The sequence below is a fragment of the Sander lucioperca genome, chromosome 11 (assembly GCF_008315115.2).
Source record: "Sander lucioperca isolate FBNREF2018 chromosome 11, SLUC_FBN_1.2, whole genome shotgun sequence".
Classification (NCBI taxonomy): domain Eukaryota; kingdom Metazoa; phylum Chordata; class Actinopteri; order Perciformes; family Percidae; genus Sander; species Sander lucioperca.
Window position 1 is genome coordinate 14,548,811 of NC_050183.1, and position 24,027 is coordinate 14,572,837.

At 42.6% G+C, this 24,027-nt stretch overlaps 1 protein-coding gene across 10 annotated transcripts in view; it reads left to right on the forward strand.

The window, feature by feature from the left end:
- The window catches only part of LOC116054874 (phosphodiesterase 4D interacting protein), a 152,815-nt gene that overhangs the window by 63,079 nt on the left and 65,709 nt on the right, over positions 1-24,027 (forward strand). For 5 of the 10 annotated variants that reach the window (XM_036007019.1, XM_036007014.1, XM_031306590.2 and 2 more), the window contains exon 1: positions 21,595-23,970. In XM_036007019.1, the coding sequence (XP_035862912.1) occupies positions 22,684-23,970 (1,287 nt within the window). In that variant the 5' untranslated portion in view covers positions 21,595-22,683. Of the gene's footprint in view, positions 1-190; positions 302-3,327; positions 3,405-8,276; positions 8,401-11,246; positions 11,396-11,953; positions 12,063-14,961; positions 14,998-21,593; positions 23,971-24,027 lie in introns of those variants that run through there. The other 5 variants (XM_036007013.1, XM_036007015.1, XM_036007016.1 and 2 more) reach the window with 2 other exon arrangements.

Consider the following 24,027-nt stretch of genomic DNA (forward strand, 5'->3'; position numbering starts at 1 on the left):
GAGAGAGCAGATCTGAGTTCTGTATCATCCCAGACAGTTTGATTCTTCAGTCAGGCACTGCTGTTTCCCTTCAGCCCTGTCTTTCCACGTAATATGCACGTCTAAATGGGGGGCTGCGATGCCCCCTACGAAGGAGCTGACTGTCCCCATGACTAACTCTGGTTTCCGCGGTTGCCGCACTATCTCGCAGCACCTGAACGACCTGAAGAAGGAGAACTTCAGCCTGAAGCTCCGGATCTACTTCCTGGAGGAGAAGATCCAGCAGAAGTTTGAGGAGAGCGGCGATGACGTGCACAAGAGGGTGAGTGAGAACTTTGATTTGGTAATGAACTGACTGATGATGATACAGGAGATGATCAAAATCCACTGTGTGTGCATGCACCTGATGCATTTGTGTAGTTACCTGCTGCCTAACTTGTTGTTTCCACAGCTGCAGACAGAGGTGGGATGTAAATATGTACACATTTGAGCTACTTGTACATTACTTGAGTCTTTTCTTTTCATGTCACTTTCTACTTCTACTCTGCTAAATTTCAGAGAGAAATATTGTACTTTTTACTCCCACTACATTAATCTGACAGCTTTAGTTACTAGTTACTTTACACATTAAGATTGTTACAGTTGTAACAAATAGCCGATTAAACACTCAGTTGATTGACAGAACTGATCTTTTCCAGTTCCTAAAATAGTAAGATTTTTCTGCATCGAGTACTTTTACTTTTAATACTTGAAGTACATTTTCCTGATGATACCTACTTTGACTTAAGTTACATTTTCAATGCAGGACTTTTACTTGTAACAGAGTATTTTCACAGTGAGGTATTAGTACTTTTACTTAAAGGACAATTCCGGCGCAAAGTTAACCTAGGGGTTAATAACACATGTTGACCGTTCTCTGGGATATGTTTTCATGCTAATCGAATGTGACCAGTTTTGGCGCAAACCACTAATTAGCTTATAAAGCTAGTCGTCGGGGCAGAGGGTAAAGTAAAAAGAAATCGCTATTTCTATACCACTAACAAGGCTCAAAATAGCACCACACTTCCACGGTAGCATAATGAGGGTCCCTACATGTAAACCAAAGCATTGAGAACTTTGTAAGTGTACAGACAGTTTATTAAAAAGATAGTTTAGAAAGACAGTACTGTTCATGTATACAGGCAGGCGCCATCTTGGAAAAACGACCAGTCGAACCACGAACGTGGTTCGTCGTATTTTTTAATAAACTGTCTGTACACCCTCATTATGCTACCGTGGAAGTGTGGTGCTATTTTGATCCTTGTTAGCGAATTCTTTTTACTTTACCAGTGCCCCGACTACTAGCGTTATAAGCTAATTACCAGTTTGCACTAAAACTGGTCACATTCGATTAGCATGAAAATATCTCCCAGTGAACGGTTGACTCGGTACCCATTTGTTATTAACCCCTAGGTTCATTTTGCGCCGGAATTGTCCTTTAAGTAAAGGATCTGAATACTTCTTCCACCGCTGGCTGCAGGTTTGTGTTTGACAGTAATGAGTTCTGACAGCAGGTCTCAAGCTGCTCTGTAACACTTCATGCAAACTGTCATATAGCTTCTGCCTGTGAGGCTGATTTAGAGAGATTACACTTTGTCTCAGTGCTGTCAGAGCCAAAGGAACAGGTATTTTAGGCCTCTTAGCCTCTACGCAGCACCCAAAGGAACCGAAAATGTGAACTCTTCCACCAAGCTGTGAAGCAGTAATTTTGAGTTATCAAATTCTGAGAACTAAGGCCACACTAAAATGAAAATGCGATGAATAAACAGAATGAAAAGCATCTAGTTATTAGAACATGTCTTCTCATTTTACAGCTAACTGGCTTAATGGGCTTTTCGAAATATCATTTCAGACAAGTGAAAGCCCAAATGTGATTTGTTGTCAGCGTGATCTCAGTCTGAGAGAAGCCTGTTTGCTGGACAGCGCTCAACAGTATTTTCTCGCAGAAGAAAACATAATTGTGTTTGACATCAAACCTGGATGAAAAACACTTAAAACTAATCTACTTTCAAAAAAAAATTGTTTTCTCAGTGAAAATGTGTAGAAACATATAAGAAAGAGCTTTAAATGTGCCGTGTTACTGTTTTTGGACAGATGAAGGGCACAAACAGGCAGTGCGGTGTCTAGAGAGACACACACGTCTGCTGAGAGGATGGTTGTTTTATCTGCCCCTGCAATAACTGTCTGACTTGTTTTCAGTCGCTCTATAGACCCAGTGACCCACATTGTGTTAGCCTGAGAACCCTCCGGCCTGCTGTTTGCATGCATGCGTGCACACTGCATAGTGTGCACGCACTCCACTCGTTCAGTTTCATCCGTGCCGTTTTCACGTAGGGTAGAAGCAGCAACACTTGTGTTGCGTTGTGTGTCAGTCAGTAATCAGACCTGCTGCACACGGACATGAAGTTCACTGCACGAGCATTGAGCTGTAATTCCAGACAAATAAATCTCTGCCCCCCCGCAGGCAGATATACCTGCACGTGAGCGCGCTGACGGCCAGTTCAGTCCGGTTTGTTGCTGCGTTCAGAGCCAAAAAGTTAAAAGTGGAGGTGTTGCTGGGTGTAGGGGGAGAGGGGAGTCTTTAACATTACACTGCAGGGGGATGGGGGGCTTTAGTGGAGACGGATACAGCAGGTGCTCATATCCCTTCCCGCTATTTATAGTCGTGCAGAGCTCCGTGAAATACATGTCAACACTTGGGAAGCTCATTTTGTGTCTCTCTGCAGCACTGAGCAGAACTTCATCTGAAAGAAATGTGTTTATATAATGTATACTCTTTATTGATCCCCAATGGGGAAATTACAATTTACACTCTTTGTGTTGTTAGAACACACTACACACAGGCCTGAAATACACACACACACACACATGCTCAGGTCCTATATGCATGCACAAATGGAGAGAAGTCAGAGTGAGGGGGCTGTGACTGCTGAACAGGCGCCCTGAGGGGGTTCAGTGGCTTGCTCAAGAGCACTTTGGCAGTGCCCTCCGGTTCCCAACCCAACTCCCTACAGACTGAGCTACTGCCACCCCACAAAAAAAAATCTGATAACACTGGAGATATGTTGGTTTTGGTGTTGCATGGTTCTAGCATTATTCTGCCAACAGCAGGCTGTTGTTGTTTAATCATCATTCATGTGTAAAGTGTGTTTGTAGTCATAACGTGGGACCAGAAGCATGAACATGAACCAGCAAATCAGAAAGAAGTTTTTTCTGTGGGCTTGGTAGGACTGGGTATCTCTCAAAAATCTTCAATGCTCTTCCTATGTGCAGATTGTGATTGTTTTGTTGAATGAATCTCTTTACCAGAACATCGAGCTGAAGGTTGAAGTGGAGAGTCTGAAAAAGGAACTGGAGGAAAAAGAGCAGCTTCTGGACAAAGCTCTGTGAGTATTTCACTTCTTCTAGCATGCATAACCATCATGTTTCACACAGCGACCATGAGTCCATTAGTTTGAGAGTCCTCCGGGCCATGAACCTCCAAAAATGTGTCCAACCAATCACTCAGCGGCAGTATATTACATCCCTGGGTCAGTCTGAGTCTGCTTGTGCTGCACAGATTTGTCGAAACGCCTTCAGGGAAACCTGACAGAGAACTACACTCTAAGAAATGTCTGTGTATTAACAGTTGTATGAGTGTATATTTTAACAGAAGTTGTCCATAGAACAGTTGTGTTTCTGTTTATTTGCATTTCGAATTGTGATATGGCACCAAGCGTCATTGTGTCAAAAAAGCCTTAAGAGTGCTAGAAAAGCGCAAAAAAAACGCTTAAAAAAGCATCAAAAGGGTAAAAAAAAGAACCTTTCATTTAATTGACAATTTTAAATAACAGAAAATGGTCTGTATTTTAACTGTAGCTACACACAAAATTCCCGTTTTTTTAATTACGGGACAAAGTCCAGGTAATGCCAGAACTTTTTTCTGTTATTTTACGGATTTATTTCGTAGAGTGTACAAAAACACTGTTTTCATCGCGAGTTTGATTATTTCCCATGAGTCCTTGGGTACATCAGAGCCCGGGCGCCCTCGGGACCCGCTGGGCCCGCTGGCCTGTACACTCACCTATCTATCACAACACGCACTAAGCCCTGAGGAATGCCATGTACGGACTCACTGAAATGCTTTTGAAGAGGATGAAGTGGCTCTGTGTTCTGGGACGGAGGACGAAGAGGTGGAGGGTGGAGGGTGAAGGGGCGAGGGACCCGCTGTGGGTTTGTTTTGAGGGGGGGGAGGGAGTAGAGTAGAGAGAGAGAGTTTGGGAGAGTAAAGGGCAGAGGTGTCTTTTAGTTTGTTGTGTTGCTGAGTCAGGAACAATTTGAGCTTCCAGCACCTGTCTGTAAGACAGCTGTCCGCCTCTTATCGCTTCCTTTAACTCGTCTGCAGACTCACTCGCCAAACAGTGTGATGATATGGAGTCTGCAAAACACAAAATATGTCAAAGTGTACAAACGTTTGCAGCCAATGTTTTCCATGTACCGTTATTCCAACAGTGTTTGAGTGAACAAGAGTTTAGTTAAAGGAACATGCCGACTTATTGGGACTTTAGTTTATTCACCGTATCCCCCAGAGTTAGATAAGTCCATACATACCCTTCTCATCTCTGTGTGTGTCGTAACTCTGTCTGACGCCCCCAGCGCTAGCCTAGCTTAGCACAGATCCTGGAGGTAACCGGCTCCAACTACAAATGTGTACAAATAACAAGGTCACATGAGACGCAGCCAATTTCTAACCGTATACATACTGGGAACTATATTCTCAGAAGGCGAAGCACTGCTCCTTGGGCGGAGTGATTTGCTCGCAGCACCTGAGAAGCTGCGTGGTGAGGAGCAGAGAGTAACAACTGTGCTTCTCAGGTGCTGCGAGCAAATCACTCCGCCCAAGTAGCAGAAGTAGCAGTGCTTCGCCTTTCTGAGAATACAGTTCCCAGTATGTATACGGTTAGAAGATGGCTGTGTGTCATGTGACCTTGTTATTTGTACATGCAGTGACTATACAAATCACAACATGTAAATAGGAACATGTTGCCGTTATTTTGCCACTTATTGGGAGCAGTAGGCTAGATGGAGCCGGTTACTTCCAGGATCTGTGCTAAGCTAGCACTGAAAATATCGGCGTGTTCCTTTATAGGGTCAGTTAACAAAAATCCTAATCCTAAACATACATATAGTTTAGGTTTGTCCAGGTTTTGAGATATCAGACTTCACTATTAGACATCGCTGTCAACTGTTTCCATACGAACTATTTCTCCGGAAGAAAGTAGTTCCAATGAAAACTGTTAATGACATTTTCTGTAGATTATCCCGAGCAACGGCCCAGTTGTTCAGAAGTAATCAGTCAAAAATTAAGTCAAAGGCAATCTTCGACAGTTTCCATGTCGTGCGGACAATGGCAATGTGCATACATACATGATTGCAGTTCTTTGTTCCTCTTTTAAAATGAATGCACTGTCGATATCTTCTATAACAGACGCGATGGTGGAATCTTTGTTGTAAACGAATTCAACCCAAGCGCTCTTTGGTGACGTGGTTGATTACGTTACTGTTGATCATCTGTCCATCATCGTATGAAGCCCAACCTGACAATTTGATTGGTCCGAACAGCTCTGGTTGGAGCATAGTTGATCCACAACGGATCAAGTCCAGACCGAACTTCCCGACCTCAAATGTTGTGGGCGGGGCTAAGTTCGGCTGGCATCCAGGCTAAGAAATCTCAAAAGATATCTGAAAACCTGGACTGATGAAAGTATCTTTATTGACAGATACGACCGGAGTGAAGTGACAAAAGTGTGTTCCTGTTGGTGGTGGTGAACTGACCCTTTAGGTTGGGTTCAGGTAATTAAACTAGAACAAGGAATGATGGTGATGGAAACATTGGAAGCAAGATTTTGTGCCAGTCGGTCAACCTTATATTCTTACAAAATACTCTTTGCTTTATGAGTACACTTGGATTAAATGATGCGTGTGAGGTTTTGAGGAAAAGAAGAACTGGTTGATTATTTTCCTTCAGATGGATGTGAGAAAAACACAATAAGCTCAGTAACACAGTGTTGTCATGCAGCATAGGCAACAATTAGCTCAATCAGCTTTGTCAAAATAAGGAAAAGGAGCAGAGGTTGGAGTCTTTGTGGAGAGTGGAGTTGAGAGCGAGGTCAGAGCCGAGGCTCTCTGTGCTAGGCTGATTTCATAAATAAACTCTCAGGCCACAGTTTATCATTAGAGCTATTAACAGAACGGAGCCTGGCTGAGAGATGTGGGGAGGAAAAGCTGAGTGTGACCTTCTGGCTGTCGCTGAGTGCTGGAGCGGTGACAGACTCAGAAAGGTCCGCAGACATTTCCCTCGGGAATCCATGTTTCCTTTCCCCTATAGAAGACTAACTTCAAGTCTTTTTGGTATTACCCTCTGCCATGCAGGGTCTGTTTTCTGCTCCATCTCTCTGTTTGCTGGCACAATGTCTCAAAAATCATGCACACACATTACATTTGGTAGAAAGTTAATCAACAGGCCCGGAAAAAAAAGTTAGTTTTCAGTTTGAGTCCAGATCTACTGTACTCGTTTATAAAGCCAGAGGTTGGCCCCCTCACCTGCGACATCATAAACAATTGAAATAAAACATTAATTGCAGGAAGAAGGTATTATTTTTTATTTATTTTTTATTTAACCTTTATTTTTACAGGTAATGTAATTGAGACACAGGGTCTCATTCCTTAATATTTGGGACAATACACAACATTAGTAACAGACAGACAAACAGATTACAACAGTATACACAAACATTTGGGCGTTGTGCAATAAAAAAGCTATTGATCACAGCATGATTTAATGGGAAATGTGCAATCTGGGTAGAATTAAGTGCAATATGAGGGGGAGGATGGGCAGTGGGTATTGAATGTTTGTTGAACGCATTGGATGAGATAATGTATGCTTATGTTTCATGCACGTTAACTGTATGTTAATTGTGTGTTTATGTGCGATGCATGCCATTTTTGTTCTCTCGACTGCCCAAGACAAATTTCTCCAATAGTAGACAATAAAGGCTTATCTTTACATCATCATACATTTAAATAAAACGTGAATTGCATGAAGAAGGTACTATTTTACTTGTATTTATTTGATAGGGACAGAGCATGTTAGCGAACATCCGTACAAAATACAAGATGTAATCATGTCGGAGTTATAAGAACGCTAATTTACGTCCGCAGTCCCTCGGCAGGTAACGAAAACACAACATTACAAGAAACAATAAATAGATACAAGTATACAATACACATATGGAAGAGGACGAAATACATTCTGTAACATGTCAGGTTAAAAGTGATCCCAGTTCATGGGATATTTCAAAGATATATGTGATATTTCAACACACGCACACACACACACACACACACACACACACACAGACAGACACATAGACAGACAGACACACGTACACACACACACACACACACACACACACACACACACACAGACAGACAGACAGACAGACACATAGACAGACACACGTACACACACACACACACACACACGTTTCCCGATTTTTTAGCGAGATTTTAAGCATATGTTCTGTGTTCTGCTATGACTCAGTCAATAAAAACCAAGGCCGATTTAAGAATAACATCCTATAAAACTTCTATTGCGTCTGATGACTTGCCTGCACTGATATACAGCCGACCCAAAAGTATCCGATTTTGATTTGAGTGCAGAGACAGGATACACGAGGACCTTGTGAGTCTTGTTGGGACTCTTGGTAATGACACTGTTCGGAATAAATCAATGTTTGTAGTCTACGCGGAAAAAGAAGCCAAGGAAATGAACCACTCGGCCTCTAAAGTCAGCTGTTTTTTTATTGCATACATGTATTATTTACTGACTTCAACCAGCTTTATCCTCATCATTAATAAATCAGAAATCATGATGATTCAAATACCTAACTGACTCATTAATTCACGTTTTATGTTAATTAATTGTTCCTGCATTAAGTCATTCATGAGATACTATTAATCCTTGTGCATTACTGATAGTTCACGGAGTACTACATGAATGAATTCATGATAATTCATGTACCATTATTATCAAGTTTTACCAAATAATCTAGTTAAATGCGGCTCTGTAGCTCACACCAAAGCTTTAAAAGCAATTTCACCAAAAGCAGTACGGGTTCCAGGAATGACGTATATATACGTTATGTCCTTAAAGAAGGCATTTCGTTTGGCAGCTTCTCTCATGGAATATTTGTTTCTCTGAAACTACAACCGCACAGGTCGACGGCAGAGAGCCTGTCCAATCAGAATGAAGCTGAGCTGCAGCGTCGCCTGGCGGAGCGACAGGAGGAGATCGTCCACATGCAGGAAATCCTCCAAACCAAAGTTCAGCTGCTACAAGAGGTACACACACACACACACACAAATACACCTTTACTCACAGGATACGTGTTGTAAAACTACAAAGTAGGACTTAACACCTTAACTCTGTTTTGTAGGAATAGATGTAGCCTATACAGTGCCTGACAAAAGTCTTGTCGCTTATCTAAGTTGTAGGAACAACAAATAATAACTTGACTTGTAGTTGATCAATTGGAATCAGAAATGGTTTATATGAAAGGCAAAGGCTTCTGGATTATGCTTATTATACCAAAATAAAGTTTTGTATCATTCATTGAGTTTTATCAATGAATTAGGACAGAAAGGTCAGATTTGGCTTGGACAAAAGTCAAAAATACAGCAATGTACGGTAGAAATTATACTTTATTGTGAATACACAAACATGCTACAATAACATCAGAGCATACGTAAAGTCATGGTGCCTTGGGAAAAAGAAAATGAGCTTGGAGGACTACATCCATACGTCTCGGCAATGACTCAAATAACGTATTGATGAAGTCATCTGGAATAGCAAAGAAAGCAGTCTTGCAGGACTCCCAGAGTTCATCAAGATTCGTTGGTTTCATCTTCCAAGCCTCCTCCTTTATCTTACCCCAGACATGCTCAATAATGTTCATGTATGGTGAATGGGCTGGCCAATCCTGGAGCACCTTGACCTTCTTCGCTTTCAGGAACTTTGATGTGGAGGCTGAAGTATGACAAGGAGCGCCATCCTGCTGAAGAATTTGCCCTCTCTTGTGGTTTGGAATGTAATGGGCAGCAATGATTTGTTGATACTTCAGGCTGTTGATGTTGCCATCCACTCTGCAGATCTCTTGCACACTCCCGTACTGCATGTAACCCCAAACCATGATTTTTCCTCCACCAAACTTGACTGTTTTCTGGGTGAATCTTGGGTCCATCCGGGTTCCAACAGGTCTTCTGCAGTATTTGCAGCAATTGGGATGCAGTTCAATGGATGATTCATCAGAAAAATCAACCTTCTGCCACTTTTCCACTGTCCATCCTTTCACCAAGCTGTGGGCCTTTGCAAATGCAACACACTTTTTTAGTTGTCTTCTGTTTAATGCTGGTTTGTGAGCACTAATTCGGCCATGGAGACCACTGCGTGAGAGAATTCGACAGACTGTTGTTATAGATACAGGGGTTTCTGGTGGCCAGCCCAGAAAAAGGGCTGGCCCTGGACTGTCGAAGCAACAAACATACATATTACATTGAAGATGTCTGCCACCTCAGCAGCAGACTTGGTCTTCAGGCTCTTGATGATCAGCACTTTGGTCTGTGGTTGAATCTTTGGCATGTTGTGAGAGGTCAGGTTGCACTTCACATGAAGGTCTGGTGTGCTGGAGTTCTTTTTATACACACCCAGGAATGTGTTAATTACAGTATTTGTCACAGGTGAAACTCTAATCTGTGATTGGTTGAATCATATAAAGACACGACAAGACTTTTGTCCAAGCCAAATCTGACCTTTCTGTCCTAATTCAATGATAAAACTCAATGAATGATACAAAACTTTATTTTGGTATAATAAGCATAATCCAGAAGCCTTTGCCTTTCATATAAACCATTTCTGATTCCAATTGATCAACTACAAGTCAAGTTATTATTTGTTGTTCCTACAACTTAGATAAGCGACAAGACATTTGTCAGGCACTGTATATCCCTTAGATGTAGATTTGAGACAAAACTACGGTGGCCAACAGGGGCAAACGCCCTGCAACTTAAGAAAACACATGCAAATAGACAAAACACAAGCAAAGTAAAGGACAATTCCAGCACAAAATGAACCTAGGGGTTAATAACACACGTGTACCGAGTCGACCGTTCTCTGGGATATGTTTTCATGCTAATCGAATGTGACCAGTTTTAGCGCAAACTGCTAATTAGCTTATAGCGCTAGTCGTCGTGGCATGCAAAAGTAAAAATAAATCGCTATTTCTACACCACTAACAAAGCTCAAAATAGCACCACACATCCACGGTAGCATAATGAGGGTCCCTACATGCAAACAGAACCATTGAGAACTTTGTTAAGTGTACAGACAGTTTATTAAAATGATAGATTATAAAGACAGTACCGTTCACGTATACAGGCAGGCGCCATCTTGGGAAAACAGTCATGACCAATCGAACGATGAATTGCCGTGCTTGGGTACTGTCTTTATAAACTATATATAAATCTTTTTAATAAACTGTCTGTACACTTACAATGCTTCGGTTTACATGTAGGGACCCTCATTATGCTACCGTGGAAGTGTGGTGATATTTTGAGCCTTGTTAGTGGTAGAAATAGCGATTTCTTTTTACTTTACCAGTGCCCCAACAACTAGCGTTATAAGCTAATTAGCGGTTCATGCTAAAACTGGTCACATTAGATTAGCGTGAAAACATATCTCAGAGAACGGTCGCCTCGGTACACGTGTGTTATTAACCCCTAGGTTCATTTTGCACCGGATTTGTCCTTTAAATAGATTAACTGTAAAATATGATCTACATTCACAACCACCTTGTCTCTTCTCCTTTTCTTACTGTTGCATCAACTCCAATGGCATCAGCACACAAACCCCGAAAACAAATGCAACAGAAAAATGCTGCATCAATTTTGTTTTTAGTAAAAGAAATGATCCACTCTCTCTGACATAACCTCGCCTTCCGATGTGTAAACTGGATGCAGCGTTCAAGTAAACCGTACCGTGGTGTTTAATTTTTACCTCTGTTCTTAAGATTTGGTAAACTTGGTTTTTATAATATAAACCAAGACACTGACAACGAGGACAAATGCTCTAAGCGAGATGACTGACAGACGAGTGATGTTTTTTTTCCCCCCGGTGTCTGTGTGGCGTTCAGGAGGCGGGGCTGGCGAGGGGGGAGGCTGAGCGAATGGCCTCGCTGGCCGACTCCGAGGCTCAGCGCCGCCTGGCTCTGGAGAGACAGATGTTGGAGAGGATGGAGGACGAGAGTAGAGGCGCCCAGCACACCCTGGCCGACAAAGACAGGTGACTTCAAACCTCACAGTGAAAAGATTCACGCAGTACTTAATCTCATAGGCTACGTCTCTATTAGTAGACAGTTTATAGACAACCCACTATATGCATGATCAAAAAAATAACAGATTAATTGAACTTTCAGGGTTTCCTCAACTCATTTGGCAGCGGCTTGAACATCACAGACATCTGTTTTTATAAAAAAAAGTAACGCACTAAAGCTTTAACATAGCTTTTGTTGGTTCTGGTATGTGTCTGCTGGTCTCTGTTGATATCGGTGCTATTCTCAGCAGTGTTGACACTGATACAGCTGCTGACACTGGTATCACCTGAACAAAGAGCCGGAGGTCTGACCTACACACTGTAACTGACCCCAACACTGGCTCAGGGTCACATCTATCAACTTCACTGCTGCTTTAACCATATTTAAACCTGTTTCTCTTCTCTGTCTGTCTCTCTCTCTCATTCACTTTTTCTTTCTCTTTCTCTTTCTCTTTCTCTTTCTCTTTCTCTTTCTGTCTGTCTCTCTCTCTCACTCACTCTCTTTCTCTCTCTCTCTCTCTCTCTCAGGGTGATCGAGGAGTTGACACAGCAGAACCATTCGCTTGTTCTCCGGGTCGAAGAGCTCGAAGTTCACCACCTTTCCTCTCCTCTGAAGAGTAAAGAACGAGAAGCTGAGGTATCTTTGCCCCGTCCACACCTCCTCTGATGTGTTAAACAGAGAAATCCACTAACTAAGTAACTTCTAACACAGTGTTCACACATGAAATAGCATGCTAACAACAGCTGGGCCTGTATTTATTAAAAGTCTGAGCATTGCACTGAAGTGAAATGCGACTCTGGACTAGTCATTTGGTCTAAAAATGTTATAAACTAGTGAAAAATGTGCATCCCAGTTTCTCAAATTCCAAAGTGATGTCTTTAAATGTCTCGTTTTGTCAGTCCAAACTCAAATATTTTTATTTTAATATGATATAAAACAGAAAAGAGCAGGAAATATCCATAATTGAGAGGCTGAAAAGAGCATTTTCTGCCATTTTTTAGAGAAAAATTACTTTACAGATTAACCGTGTATCAAAATAGTTGCCAATGATTATTCTGTCGATCGACTAATCGATATGTCGACCAACCGTTGCTGCTCTACACTGGAGAATGAAATCTCAAAGTTCACTTCAAGCAGCTTGATAGATGCAGGCCTTAAATCCAGTCAGGTGAGACGGTTTACGGGCTAAATTCCTCTTTAGGTTCTCATCCCTCCTCTTCTCCGTTACCTTCTATCTTTGTGTTTTGGCTCAAACCCCAGACAGACAGGCTGTCTGAGATATCATAACCTTTATATATGTGGGTCAGTGGAGCTTTGGCAGAGCAGAGAAGCTGCAATTTAACCACCATGAAGATGGAAACATGTGCATGTTGTGGCTGATAAGGACATTCCCTCATGTTTATTGATGACATAATGACTCATACGCAACTCATCTAATAAGTTCCCCAAACTCCACTGTAGATAATTTCTGTCTGGTTTTAATACATACTGTACCTGTGACCTGATACAGCTGCTGATATTTCTGTTTCGCAGCCGCACTACACATAAATAAGTAATAAGCCAGGATGGGAACTGATCTGGAAGAACGGCTGCAATGTTAGCACAAAATATCAAATGCATCTCATGCCATATCATAAAGGTGGTCATAAAGCTCAGTCGGAGCTGTCTCAAGTCAGCCGTTTTCCCGTCTTGACCCTCCAACAAAATCAAACGTGTTTTATATTATCGTTACGTTTTAAGTCTCGGTAGTAAAATCTTCTAATCTGTGACTAAAAAACTCAGAACAAACACAAGACTTTCACCCAGGAGACCAGGGTTCATCCAGTTTGAATAGATAAACAGAGTTAGTTTTTTTACAAACGGAGCTACAAGACGTTCTGCGTCATGCGTAACCTTCAAAAAGTGAAGTCATAACCCCTAACCCTGACTCCTAACCCCTAACCCTGCTCTTAATATCTGGGTCCCTTTTATATGGCTTTTTAGATAACCAAATCTGTTTTTTTAAGTAGTTTTTAAAGTATGTTCCCACATCAGTGGTCCCCTTGTGCATGTGCCCCTTGTAGTGCCTATCCCGGGTGCTGCACTTTAACTCCTAATCCTAACCCCCCTAACCCTAACGTCTAATTTGAACCCAAACTACCATCTTTTCCTAAACTTAACTAAGTAGTTTTTGTGCCTAAACCTAACCAATCTGCAACCATTTTGACGTTCTGACAAAATCAAACGTGTTTGATAGTATTAGTAGTTTTAAGTCTTGGTAGTAACATTTTCTAGTCTGTGACTAAAAACTCAGTGATATTGTGACAGATTGTCTTAAGATGTGAGATTGTGTCAAACTTTAGTCTTTTCAAAGTCTTTTCAGAGTCTTCTAGTGTCTGGTAGGCATTACTTGTTTTCAATCATGTAATGCCAACCTTACATCAAACGACTTTTCAAGCCATTCCACTGTCTTAGACTAATTTCCAATGTCGGGATGAAAGTCTTGCTAGAGTCAGGGCGCTCCCGTCGTCTCCATCGTTTGGTGTAAGGTCATAAAACTCAGTCCGAGTCAGTCTTTCTCCCGTCTGGACGTTCAGACAAAATCAAACGTGTTTGATATTATCTTAAGTTTAAAGTCTTGGTAGTGAAGTTAAATCGTGGGAATATTGTCAACAACCAATGGGTGCGCTCTCTCCAGCACCAAACAGGAAGCAGCAAATGGCTAGAACCGATGTTGTTTATGGTTGCTATGGCGCCGTGCTAAGCTAAACGCTAAAGAGGGAAAGTTGCTGATTCTCAACCCTTCTGAAGCACGTAATCCAACTGGAGTTTTACCAGCGGATAAATACAGACCTCTGGGTACTGGAGACATTCATCTGCATGTACGGCAGACAGAAAATCTGCAAACTTTCCCTTAAAGTCACCAGCTAACACTAGCGGTAGCTAGCTAGCTTGGTTGCATTTTTCAAAATGAATCTAGTTGTAGTCTTGCAATGTGTGACCCTGCAAGATCCCCACTCTTTAGATATTATGACAGCCTTTAATGTTAGATGTGATATGATTGTCTGTTCAAAGTCTTCTAGGGTATTAGGGCTGCACAATATATCGTTTATCTATCATCATCGCAATATCAACTGCTACAATAACCATGTCGCTAAAGGTTGCAAAATATCGCGAAAGACACTCAGAGATTTTTTTTGTGTTAGTTTAAAGAAAATATCAGCAGAAAACTGCACTTTAAAATGTTCCTGTTATTCTTTTTTTAGTGCTGCCTTTTATATTGAATTCAATGTTCAATTTGTTCAATAAAAGAAAGGAAATAATTTCCTTCCATTTGTTTTAAATTCAACAAGCAGTTGGTTGTATTTTAGCAGAATACTGAAAGCAGCAGAACTGAGTACACATTAATGTCTGTTTATGTATTGCAACAGCGCTATCGCATATTGCATATTTTCCTCATATCGTGCAGCCCTATAGTGTATGGTAGGCATGAGTCAGAAAAGCAGATTTTAGATGTTGTTCTTTCTGTGTAATAAGTTATCTTCTTCCCCCACAGAGTCATGGTGAGAGGCGAGCCCACGCACACATGCAGGTAGGGAAATCATTTGCTTAACTTTGTGTGTGAATGTGTGTGTATGAAATGTGTGTACATGTGCAGTACACACACACCTTCTGACCCTCTCTCATGACAACACCAATACTGACTCATGAAGCCAAGTCAATGTTCTTCAGTTATTCCTCCTCTCAGATCACAGAGGTGTAGCTCCACCTAGCGGTGTCTGGTCTGCATTGCATCTATACTGAGGCCTTGTTTTGCTCTTGAGTCATTTTAAATTTGGGAGATTTTCTAGCTGTTTTTCCTCCACATTTCTTGTGGAAATATTGCACTTTTTTCTCTCTTGCAGTTAAGTTTTTTTGCATGAAAACCTAGAGATGAACTCCTAAAAATTAGCTTTTTTTTTTTTTTTTTTTTTTTTCAGAACGAGCTGCCGACAAATGACTGAAAAATATTTCTTAATCCTTGTGTTTTCCTCGGGTCAAATTTGATCCGTTTTCAAAGTTGTTTATATCATAAATATGGGTTTCTTTCAACCAAATTGCCCCAAAATAAACATGGATGCATGGATGTACGTTGTACAGAACGTATATAACGTTCTTCACATGTAAAAAATAATGATTGTTTTCATAGAATTTTGGATGTTTTATTTAAATTTATAGCATTTGAAAAAAAAACTGTTTAAATGGTTTCAAAACAGTATCGTGACTAAACTTTGACATAAATCAGTCTGGGATTCAGTCAACATCCTGTGATCTTAACTCTTAGTCCAAAAAAATTCTAAATTGCTTTTTTTGAGGTATGATGTCATATAAATTAGGTTTATTGACCATGAATAACAAAAGCTTTGAAAAAAAAGTGAGAAAAACGTTTAAAAAGCGACAAAAATGTCGGGGAAAAGCGGAAAAAAAAAAGAGTAAATTTTAAATTTTGACCCGGAAGGACAACAAGTTAATAGTCTACGTTAAACTGTGCAAAACAACAGCTGTGGCTGTTTTGCAGTTCAGTTTTTTTGCATGAAAACCTAGAGATAAACTCCTAAAAATTAGCTTTTTTTTAACAGAATGAGCTGCCGACAAATGACTGAAAAATATTTCTTAAACTGTGCCAAAACAACAGATGCAAAAGCAACTGAAACTGTATCTGTAAAGTGACCATTTATCTCAAATAACAAAAAGCTAATAGAATATTATGAATGAGATTTTCAAACCAAATCCCACATCAAAAAAACTAAATAAATAGAAGACAGTCTCTTCAAATAAATAAAGTAAGAAGACATAGTGACGTATGAAGTCCAACAAGTCAAATCTAAAGTAGATTTCGCCCTAGGCCGTTCAACCAGTGTGTCATGATGCATCGTTACATCCCTAATATTGACTCATTTATATATTTTTATTGCCTCATTTATTTGTTTCAGGATGTATTTCAAAGGCGTGTTTTTTTATTTATGTATTTATTTGTTTAATATTGAATGAAATGACATGTCATACATATGAGCCCTGCTTGTGCTCTCTCTAATATCGGCTCACACGGTGTGTCTCTCTCAGGTCGCTCACATCAGCAGCGATCAGAGGACTCAGGTCACTGCAGAGTCAGCTCTCATGTACAGTACACTACACTCCTGCTAATTCAGCCTCCGTTTCCTCTCTGACGCCAGTTATAATTATAATCAGCTCAGTTTCTGTTGGCTGCTCCACACAGAGACTCGTTTCACGAGGCAGCTGCAGCCTGCTCAGAAGGAATCAGTTGTTTACTCGGCACACAGACAAGTGGGGGAAAAAAAAATCAGCAGAGACACCTCTTCTGTCTGCGCCGACGTTAAATCTCTGCTGTCACACTTTGGTATTTCTGCCACTCTGAGGAAAATAAACAGCGGGCGCACTCTGTCAGCAGTGTTTGGCACTTATCTCTGATTAGGATTAATTGGTTTTTGATTGCATGCCTCATTCCAGTCGATCTGTGTTTTGGTGTCGTGTCTCAAGAGGCTTTCAGGGTGACAAATGTAGAGACACAGTCATGGCCAGGACAGACACAGACACACACACACACACTCAAACTTACACATGCACACACTCACATACAGGAAAACAAATCACATGTGAGAACAGTTGTTTCACCTCTGCTGCGATAATAAAAGACGTTGAAGACTTGTTTATCTGTGAGTGTGTGGGGAAAACATCCTGAACGTGTCCGTTAAAAAAAAAATCTGCTTTTTGTAAAAGTGAGACTTCTTTGTCTTTTTTATATCAAAACATTCAATCCACAGAGAGAGTTTGTTGGAAGTCGCTTTGGATAAAAGCATCAACTAAATGAAATGTAATGTAAAATATGAGCAAAACAGTGCCTTTAAACAAGCCGTCAGGACTTCCGTACGGCTGGGATGTCACAGGTAGAAAGTGGCGTTACAGTCATTCGCCCCGGCTGCAATGTATCACGCACACCAGAGAATGGACCCACAAATGCACGACTCAGGTGAGTAAAATACAATTGTTTTATTTGTACGCTAATAAAACTACAAGCAACAATCGACCGGCAAAGGGAAATCTGAAATGAACAGGCAATGGTCAAAATCCAAGGGAACTCAGGAATACAGCACACAGGGAAAACCACTCGAAGGGTGAACAAATGGAAACAGACGATCTCGCACAGGAGTAAAGAAAAGACTGAACTTATATACACAAGACAGGAGAGACAATGAGACACAGGTGCAACACATGAGGGCGGGGACAGGTAGCCTAATCACCGTCAGGAAAGTAGAAGACAGGAAGTAAAACAAGACAACACATGGGAGAACAGAGAGACTACAAAATAAAACAGGAAATGGAAAACTAACAGAAAACATGAAACAAACTAAACACAGAAACTTGACACAGGGACGAGACATGACACAATGACGGTGCAAACACCAAGGGTGGATCCCAAGTCTCTTATTTGATATCTCCTCGCTTGAACCGCAAGCTGTCTTAAAGCTCTTATTTCTGCCCCGAGGAGCAAGGATGGAGGATGGATCTCTGAGGAGCTATGAGCGAGGATACAGAGAGCAGCCTTCCTGGGAGCCGTGCTGCTGAAAGCCGTTGCTAACTCTGCCCAAACAGCTGACAAATTCACACACAAAGCTTCAGAGGAAAGGAAGTCCCGTCCCACTAAAAACACATTTCCTCGTTTCCTCTCTCCTCGCAAGATTTCCTCGCGTCTCTTCCATGCTTCCTCGGTGGGACGGAGTAAGACACAAGGAAGGGAAGCAAGTGAAGGAAACGCGGATGGACGTACCCAGAGAGCGAAGGTATGGAAAACCCGGAAACGCTAACCAATCAGGGCAGACTGGGCTTTTTCAGGAGGGGGGCTTAAAGAGATCGGCGCCAGACAGAGGGTGAATACAGGCGTAGGCATTATTTACAGTACCCCACAATAATCAAAACTAATTTCCTTTACATAAATAAAGACCTTTGCACCATAAATTGATGCAGAAAAGGCACAAGTGGTTGCAGAAGAATTCGCTAGAATGCAGAAAATGAAGTGGTTGACGTTCAAAATTTTAATTTAACTCAGAAGTGGAGATCTCAACCCCCCCAATGTTGAACCCAGGTTTATTCAGACAGACTGTATGAGGAAAATGAAGTGTTTTCGAACATTAATACATGTAAACATGTTCTAGTAGAAACCCAAAACCAATGTACAAACCTGAAAATGAGCTTGAGCCTTTAAGAGCAGAGTCCTGCTGCTCGATTAAAGCGCCATGTGATTCAGCGTCCTCCCTCCCTCCTCCCTTTTATTCTGTGAAGGCCGAGTGAGGACTGGCCGCCCCTGGGAAAGGCATGAACTCATTCCATGCTGACAATTCGGAGAATTTAATGAAGCTGATGGAAAACACTCGGCCTGGTTTTTTCAGTTTACACCCTGCCTGCACACAGGCAAACAGAGTTAAACTGACATGAATACGCTTCATGGAAATGGAAAATGTAGTTTGTTGGATAACACAATTTGTCACACAATATTTTGATGTTAAATAAAGTGATCATATTATGCTTTTTGGCTTTTCCCCTTTCCTTTATTGTGTTATATATCTTTTTGTGCATGTTATAGGTTTACAAAGTGAAAAAGCCCAAAGTCCCCCCCAAAGGGACTTACCATCTCCAACAGAAAACACTGTTCACAAACTGCTCCAAACAGCTCTATTGTAGTCCAGCCTTTACTTCAGAGAAAAACGTGGTCACTTTGGAACACACGTTATAATGCTCGCCTAGCTGCTAGCATGGCACGCCCTCATACTCTGCTTCTGACTGGCTAGTAGTCCTTACCTAGCTACTGTCAGGGCACGCCCTCATACTCTGCTTCTGACTGGCTAGTAGTCCTAGATACTGTCAGGGCACGCCCTCATACTCTGCTTCTGACTGGCTAGTAGTCCTTACCTAGGTACTGTGCATGTGCGACTTCCAACAAAGATGGAACAGAAGTGAGAGGTCTCACTCTGTAGCTAAAACAGAGAGCTCAACACACAGGGTGAAAAGAGGAGCTGCAGCAATGTGCAGTACAACAAAAATATGATGTTTTTTGAAAATTAAACCATGTAAACCTATTCTGATATAACCTCTAAATACAATTATGAACCTGAAAATGAGCTTAATAGGAGCACTTTAACTGTTTTTGCCCACTGAACTTCCTTTTGACCTTAGCTTTGGGAGATTGAATGCAGCAGTTTAATTAATCCTAGTCTATATTGACGACATTTTATTTCCGGTATTGCTTCGGTGCCACCGGAAATTCCCCCAGATGTCCGTCCCCTTCCTCTTTCTTTGTGTTGGCGTTCTAACCTCCGGTGGATTTGTGAGGACTATGGTTAACTGCTCCTCAGATCTCTGCAGGGTAAATCCAGACAGCTAGCTAGACTATCTGTCCAATCTGAGTTTTCTGTTGCACGACTAAAACTACTTTTGAACGTACACATGTTCCACCAAAACAAGTTCCTTCCTGAGGCTATTTAGCAGAGGCACCGGGGCTCCTTGCGAAGCTTAGCATCATCCGTGCGAAAGTTACAAATCTTTGGAGGTGCAGGGCGGGCTACGGCGCAGGGCTCGGAGGGGGGTCCGTGCCGACGCAGAGGGGTCTGCAGGGGTATGCCGTCGATTCGACGCAGAAGCATAAATGAGCCTTAAGATTAACGTTAAATACAGACTTCACAATGATTCAAACAAGCAAGTGTCCATAGCTACAGCTCACGGCAATCATGTAGTCTTATTTTTTTTAAAAAAACAATGAAGTAATCCAAAAGCAAAAAAGACGGACAAAAAATAAAAATAAAATAAAAATCTAATTGAAAAAATTACGAAGATAAAATATAAAAAGGCGGAAAATTAAATATGAAAAAAGATAAAATGGTTCAAGTCGAGTGATCTCAGGTTAGTAAAAATGTCCAATGAACAACTATACTTTTTGTCTAATAGGCTATCTTTAAAATAACTTGTATCTTTTTAAAAAAAAAAAGATTTTCAGACCAGATTTGTTTTTTAATTCATCATCTTAAAGGGACACCCTGTGACCCAAATGGTACATTAATTAAAAGTTTGGTAGCTCTATCATAAAACTGGATATTGCTAAATGAACATTTGTTACATTTTCTAGTTTTGTTGGTTGACATCAGTGATGGAAACCCAGCAGTAAAACAGGCCTAGCTGTATTTATTTGAATCACGATCAAGTGAAAAACACTCAAAATGCTGTTGGAAGTGCAATAGATGCATTTCAAACGTGAATAACATTAAGTAATCTAATGTTTGGCTGGAAGGAGTCCACTCCTAAATGTTTATTAAAAAGAGACTGGGACCCTCCTGTTTCCAGTCAAATGGTTGAGTCCAGACAGCTGCAGGAGGTCTCACTCTGACACTGTTGTGGAGGACAGAAAAACTGAACAAAGAGGCGAACAAATAACAAACCTGACCCTCATCATCAGTCATATCTCAATGTTCTAAAATGATTATTTTGTTTCCAAAACAGAGATAAGATAAGATCAAACTTTATTGTCTGTTCACACAGAAAATGTATGAATGGTCACCCAACAAACATCTGACACACCTTTCCTTCATGCGGACACACACACACACACACACACACACACACACACACACGCATACACACACACACACAGACACACACACACACATACACACACGGCACACACACACACACACACACACACACACACACACATACACACACACACACACACACATGCACACACACATACACACACACACACACACACACACACACACGCATACACACACACAGACACACATACACACACACACACACACACACACACACACATACACTATTAACATGGTTCCTAAAAAAAAACATGTGTGATGTTTTATGCAGAAAGTTTTGAACAATACAGGAGAATAATAGTTTCCTTTACAGAAATAAAGAAGTAAGAAAGAAGTGAAAGTGTTTGACGCTCAACATTTTCTCAGACTCTCCAGTTACATAATGTGCCCCCCGCCAACAATGTTGAAACAAGACCTTAGCCTTTGATTGTTTTTGTTAAAAAAAAGAGAAAAAGAAAAAAAAGCCCATGCTGCAGACGGGACAGGTTAAAGCTGCGGAGTGAGACATCATCTCAAATACAGACGATCAGACGATCTTTGGTTCCCGTCACCGTTGCCTCGCTGTCTCGTTCTGAAAGCTCCAGCCTCTCCCCTCCATCCTCAGCTGCTGAAGCCGCCGCCGGTGAGGGGAACCCGGATCTGGGACTCTGGACAGTCTCCGGTGATCCTCACACACAACATCCGAACCGTGGAGCAGGAAATATCTTTTCTTTTTCATTTTTCCGTGTTCGTGTCGGTTTGTAACGGGGGAGGCGGACTACTGCAGCGGGGGAGATGCTGTCATGCAGAGACGTCATTGATTTAAAAGGCAACAAAAAACACAGCAGTGACATTAACAGGGGATCGGTCTTTTTTTATCACCGAGGGACAGGAATCAAACCCGGATCGATGTGACAGTAGCCTGCATGTCTGCAGAGAAACACCGAGGAAGTGAAAATGTAACCCATGACAGAGACTCACCCACATCCGTTCCGCCTGGAAGTCTTCTTCACTGAATCAACGCTGTCAGCATGGTCCCACGAGATTTGGGGGGGGGGGGGTTGAATCCGAAAAACTAGACGGATGCTCCGAACAGTCTTTATGAATAATCCAAATTATTTAGGCAGAGAATCAGTTGTTAGAAACAGTAAACAATCTCTCAGTATAAGGTCTATTTAGTAGCTGCGCTGGAGCTTTTAATCACATCCCACGATCTTCCTCAACAGATGGAGATTTTTTGAGTCAGAAAAAAATGGGATGCTCCCAACTGTTTTGGGATTGATTTAAATTTCTTCATGCAGAGAATCAATTTATTCTAAAATCTCACTTTCTGCAAAAAAAAAAAACGAATGATAGGCAAGTTTGAGATTGAAAGTTCAGTCTTGACCTGGAAAAAAGTAGCCTAATCGCTCACCAGAAGGTCTATTTAGTAGCTGTGCTGGAGCTTTTAATCACATCCCATGATCTTCCTCAGCAGATGAGGACAGCAGTTCAAGTTTAATACTTGACACTGGAACAGGAAGGACGGAGGCTGAATAGGGTCAAAAACGCATCAAAGCGACAAAAGGAATTGACTTGCCTTTAAAGCGCTGCTATAATATATTATATTACCCGTCAGTTCACTGCTACATGCTGTTGTGATGCTGGACGTGGTGAAGATGAAGGAGGTGTGCAGGATCTGCGCCCGCGAGCTCTGCGGCAACCAGCGGCGCTGGATTTTCCACCCGGCGTCCAAGCTCAACCTGCAGGTGCTGCTGTCCCACGCTCTGGGCCACGAGCTGAACCGGGACGGCCGCGGGGAGTTCGCCTGCTCCAAGTGCGCCTTCATGCTGGACCGCATGTACCGCTTCGACACGGTCATCGCCCGCGTGGAGGCTCTGTCTCTGGAGCGCCTCCACAAGCTGCTGCTGGAGAAGGACCGGCTGAGGCAGTGTATCGGAGGCCTTTACCGGAAGAACAACGCCGAGGATGGGAACGCGGCTCCGCCAGGGGCCGTCGTGGCGGTCGTTGGGACCGACGTGGCGGTCGTTGGGACCGACGTGGCGTCCGAAGACTCTCCTGTGGTGGATCTGTCGGCCCTGCAGGATGGACGGTACTCAGTTATGATCCAGGATGATCTGACTTACTCTGAGTATGAATCCTGGGCTGATAAGGAGGACGCCACGCCGGACCCCCACACGCATCACCACCTCCAGTGCCCAGCGGCAGACTCTGTCTCTGGCCAGAAGCCGAGGCGGTGCAGGGGTTGTGCGGCGCTCCGTGTTGCCGATTCGGACTACGAGGCCGTGTGTAAGGTTCCTCGCAGGGTCGGGCGCAGGAGCACATCCTGCGGCCCGTCCACACGCTACTCAACAGCCACTCCGGGGGTCGAGGAACCGGCCACAGCCTCCGGAGAGTCTGAGGCAACGGCAGTCGCCTTTGAGTCCACTGATCAGACCGCGTGTGACCGGACGAGTCCCAGCCCGGCATCGTCCGTAGAATCTCTGGACACTGCCGTGGACGTGAGCTGCCTTCCTGTGAACCAGAAAGACAAGGAAGAACCTGAAGCAGAGAAAGATCCACAGGAGGCTCCAGCGAGAAGGGACATTACATGGGACAAAGACCCAAGGGAGAGCTCCGTCTCTGGGCTTGAGATGACGCTGAGCCTCCTGAGGGGCTGGGAGTACCGGCCGGTGAAGCCTCAGAGAGGCAGCAAGCTCCCAGTTCTGGTCAAAGCCAAGCTGGAGCAAGGCCTGTCGCTGTCCCTGTCCGTCCCCCCCCTGAGGTCCCCCTGTGGAGGGGCAGCGGATTGTGAGCTGTACCAGCACCAGCCTGTCCCGGAGGTGGTGACCCCGTGTCCGCAGCAGGATCTGCAGGCGGAGCTGGCCGAGATGGAGGAGCAGTGGCTGGATGATTATGTTCAGTGCGGGCCGTTCCGCTTTCAGCAGGTAGATTAGTATCCCGCTTACTGGATGACCTCTGACCTTCCTGTAGCCGATCCCGTC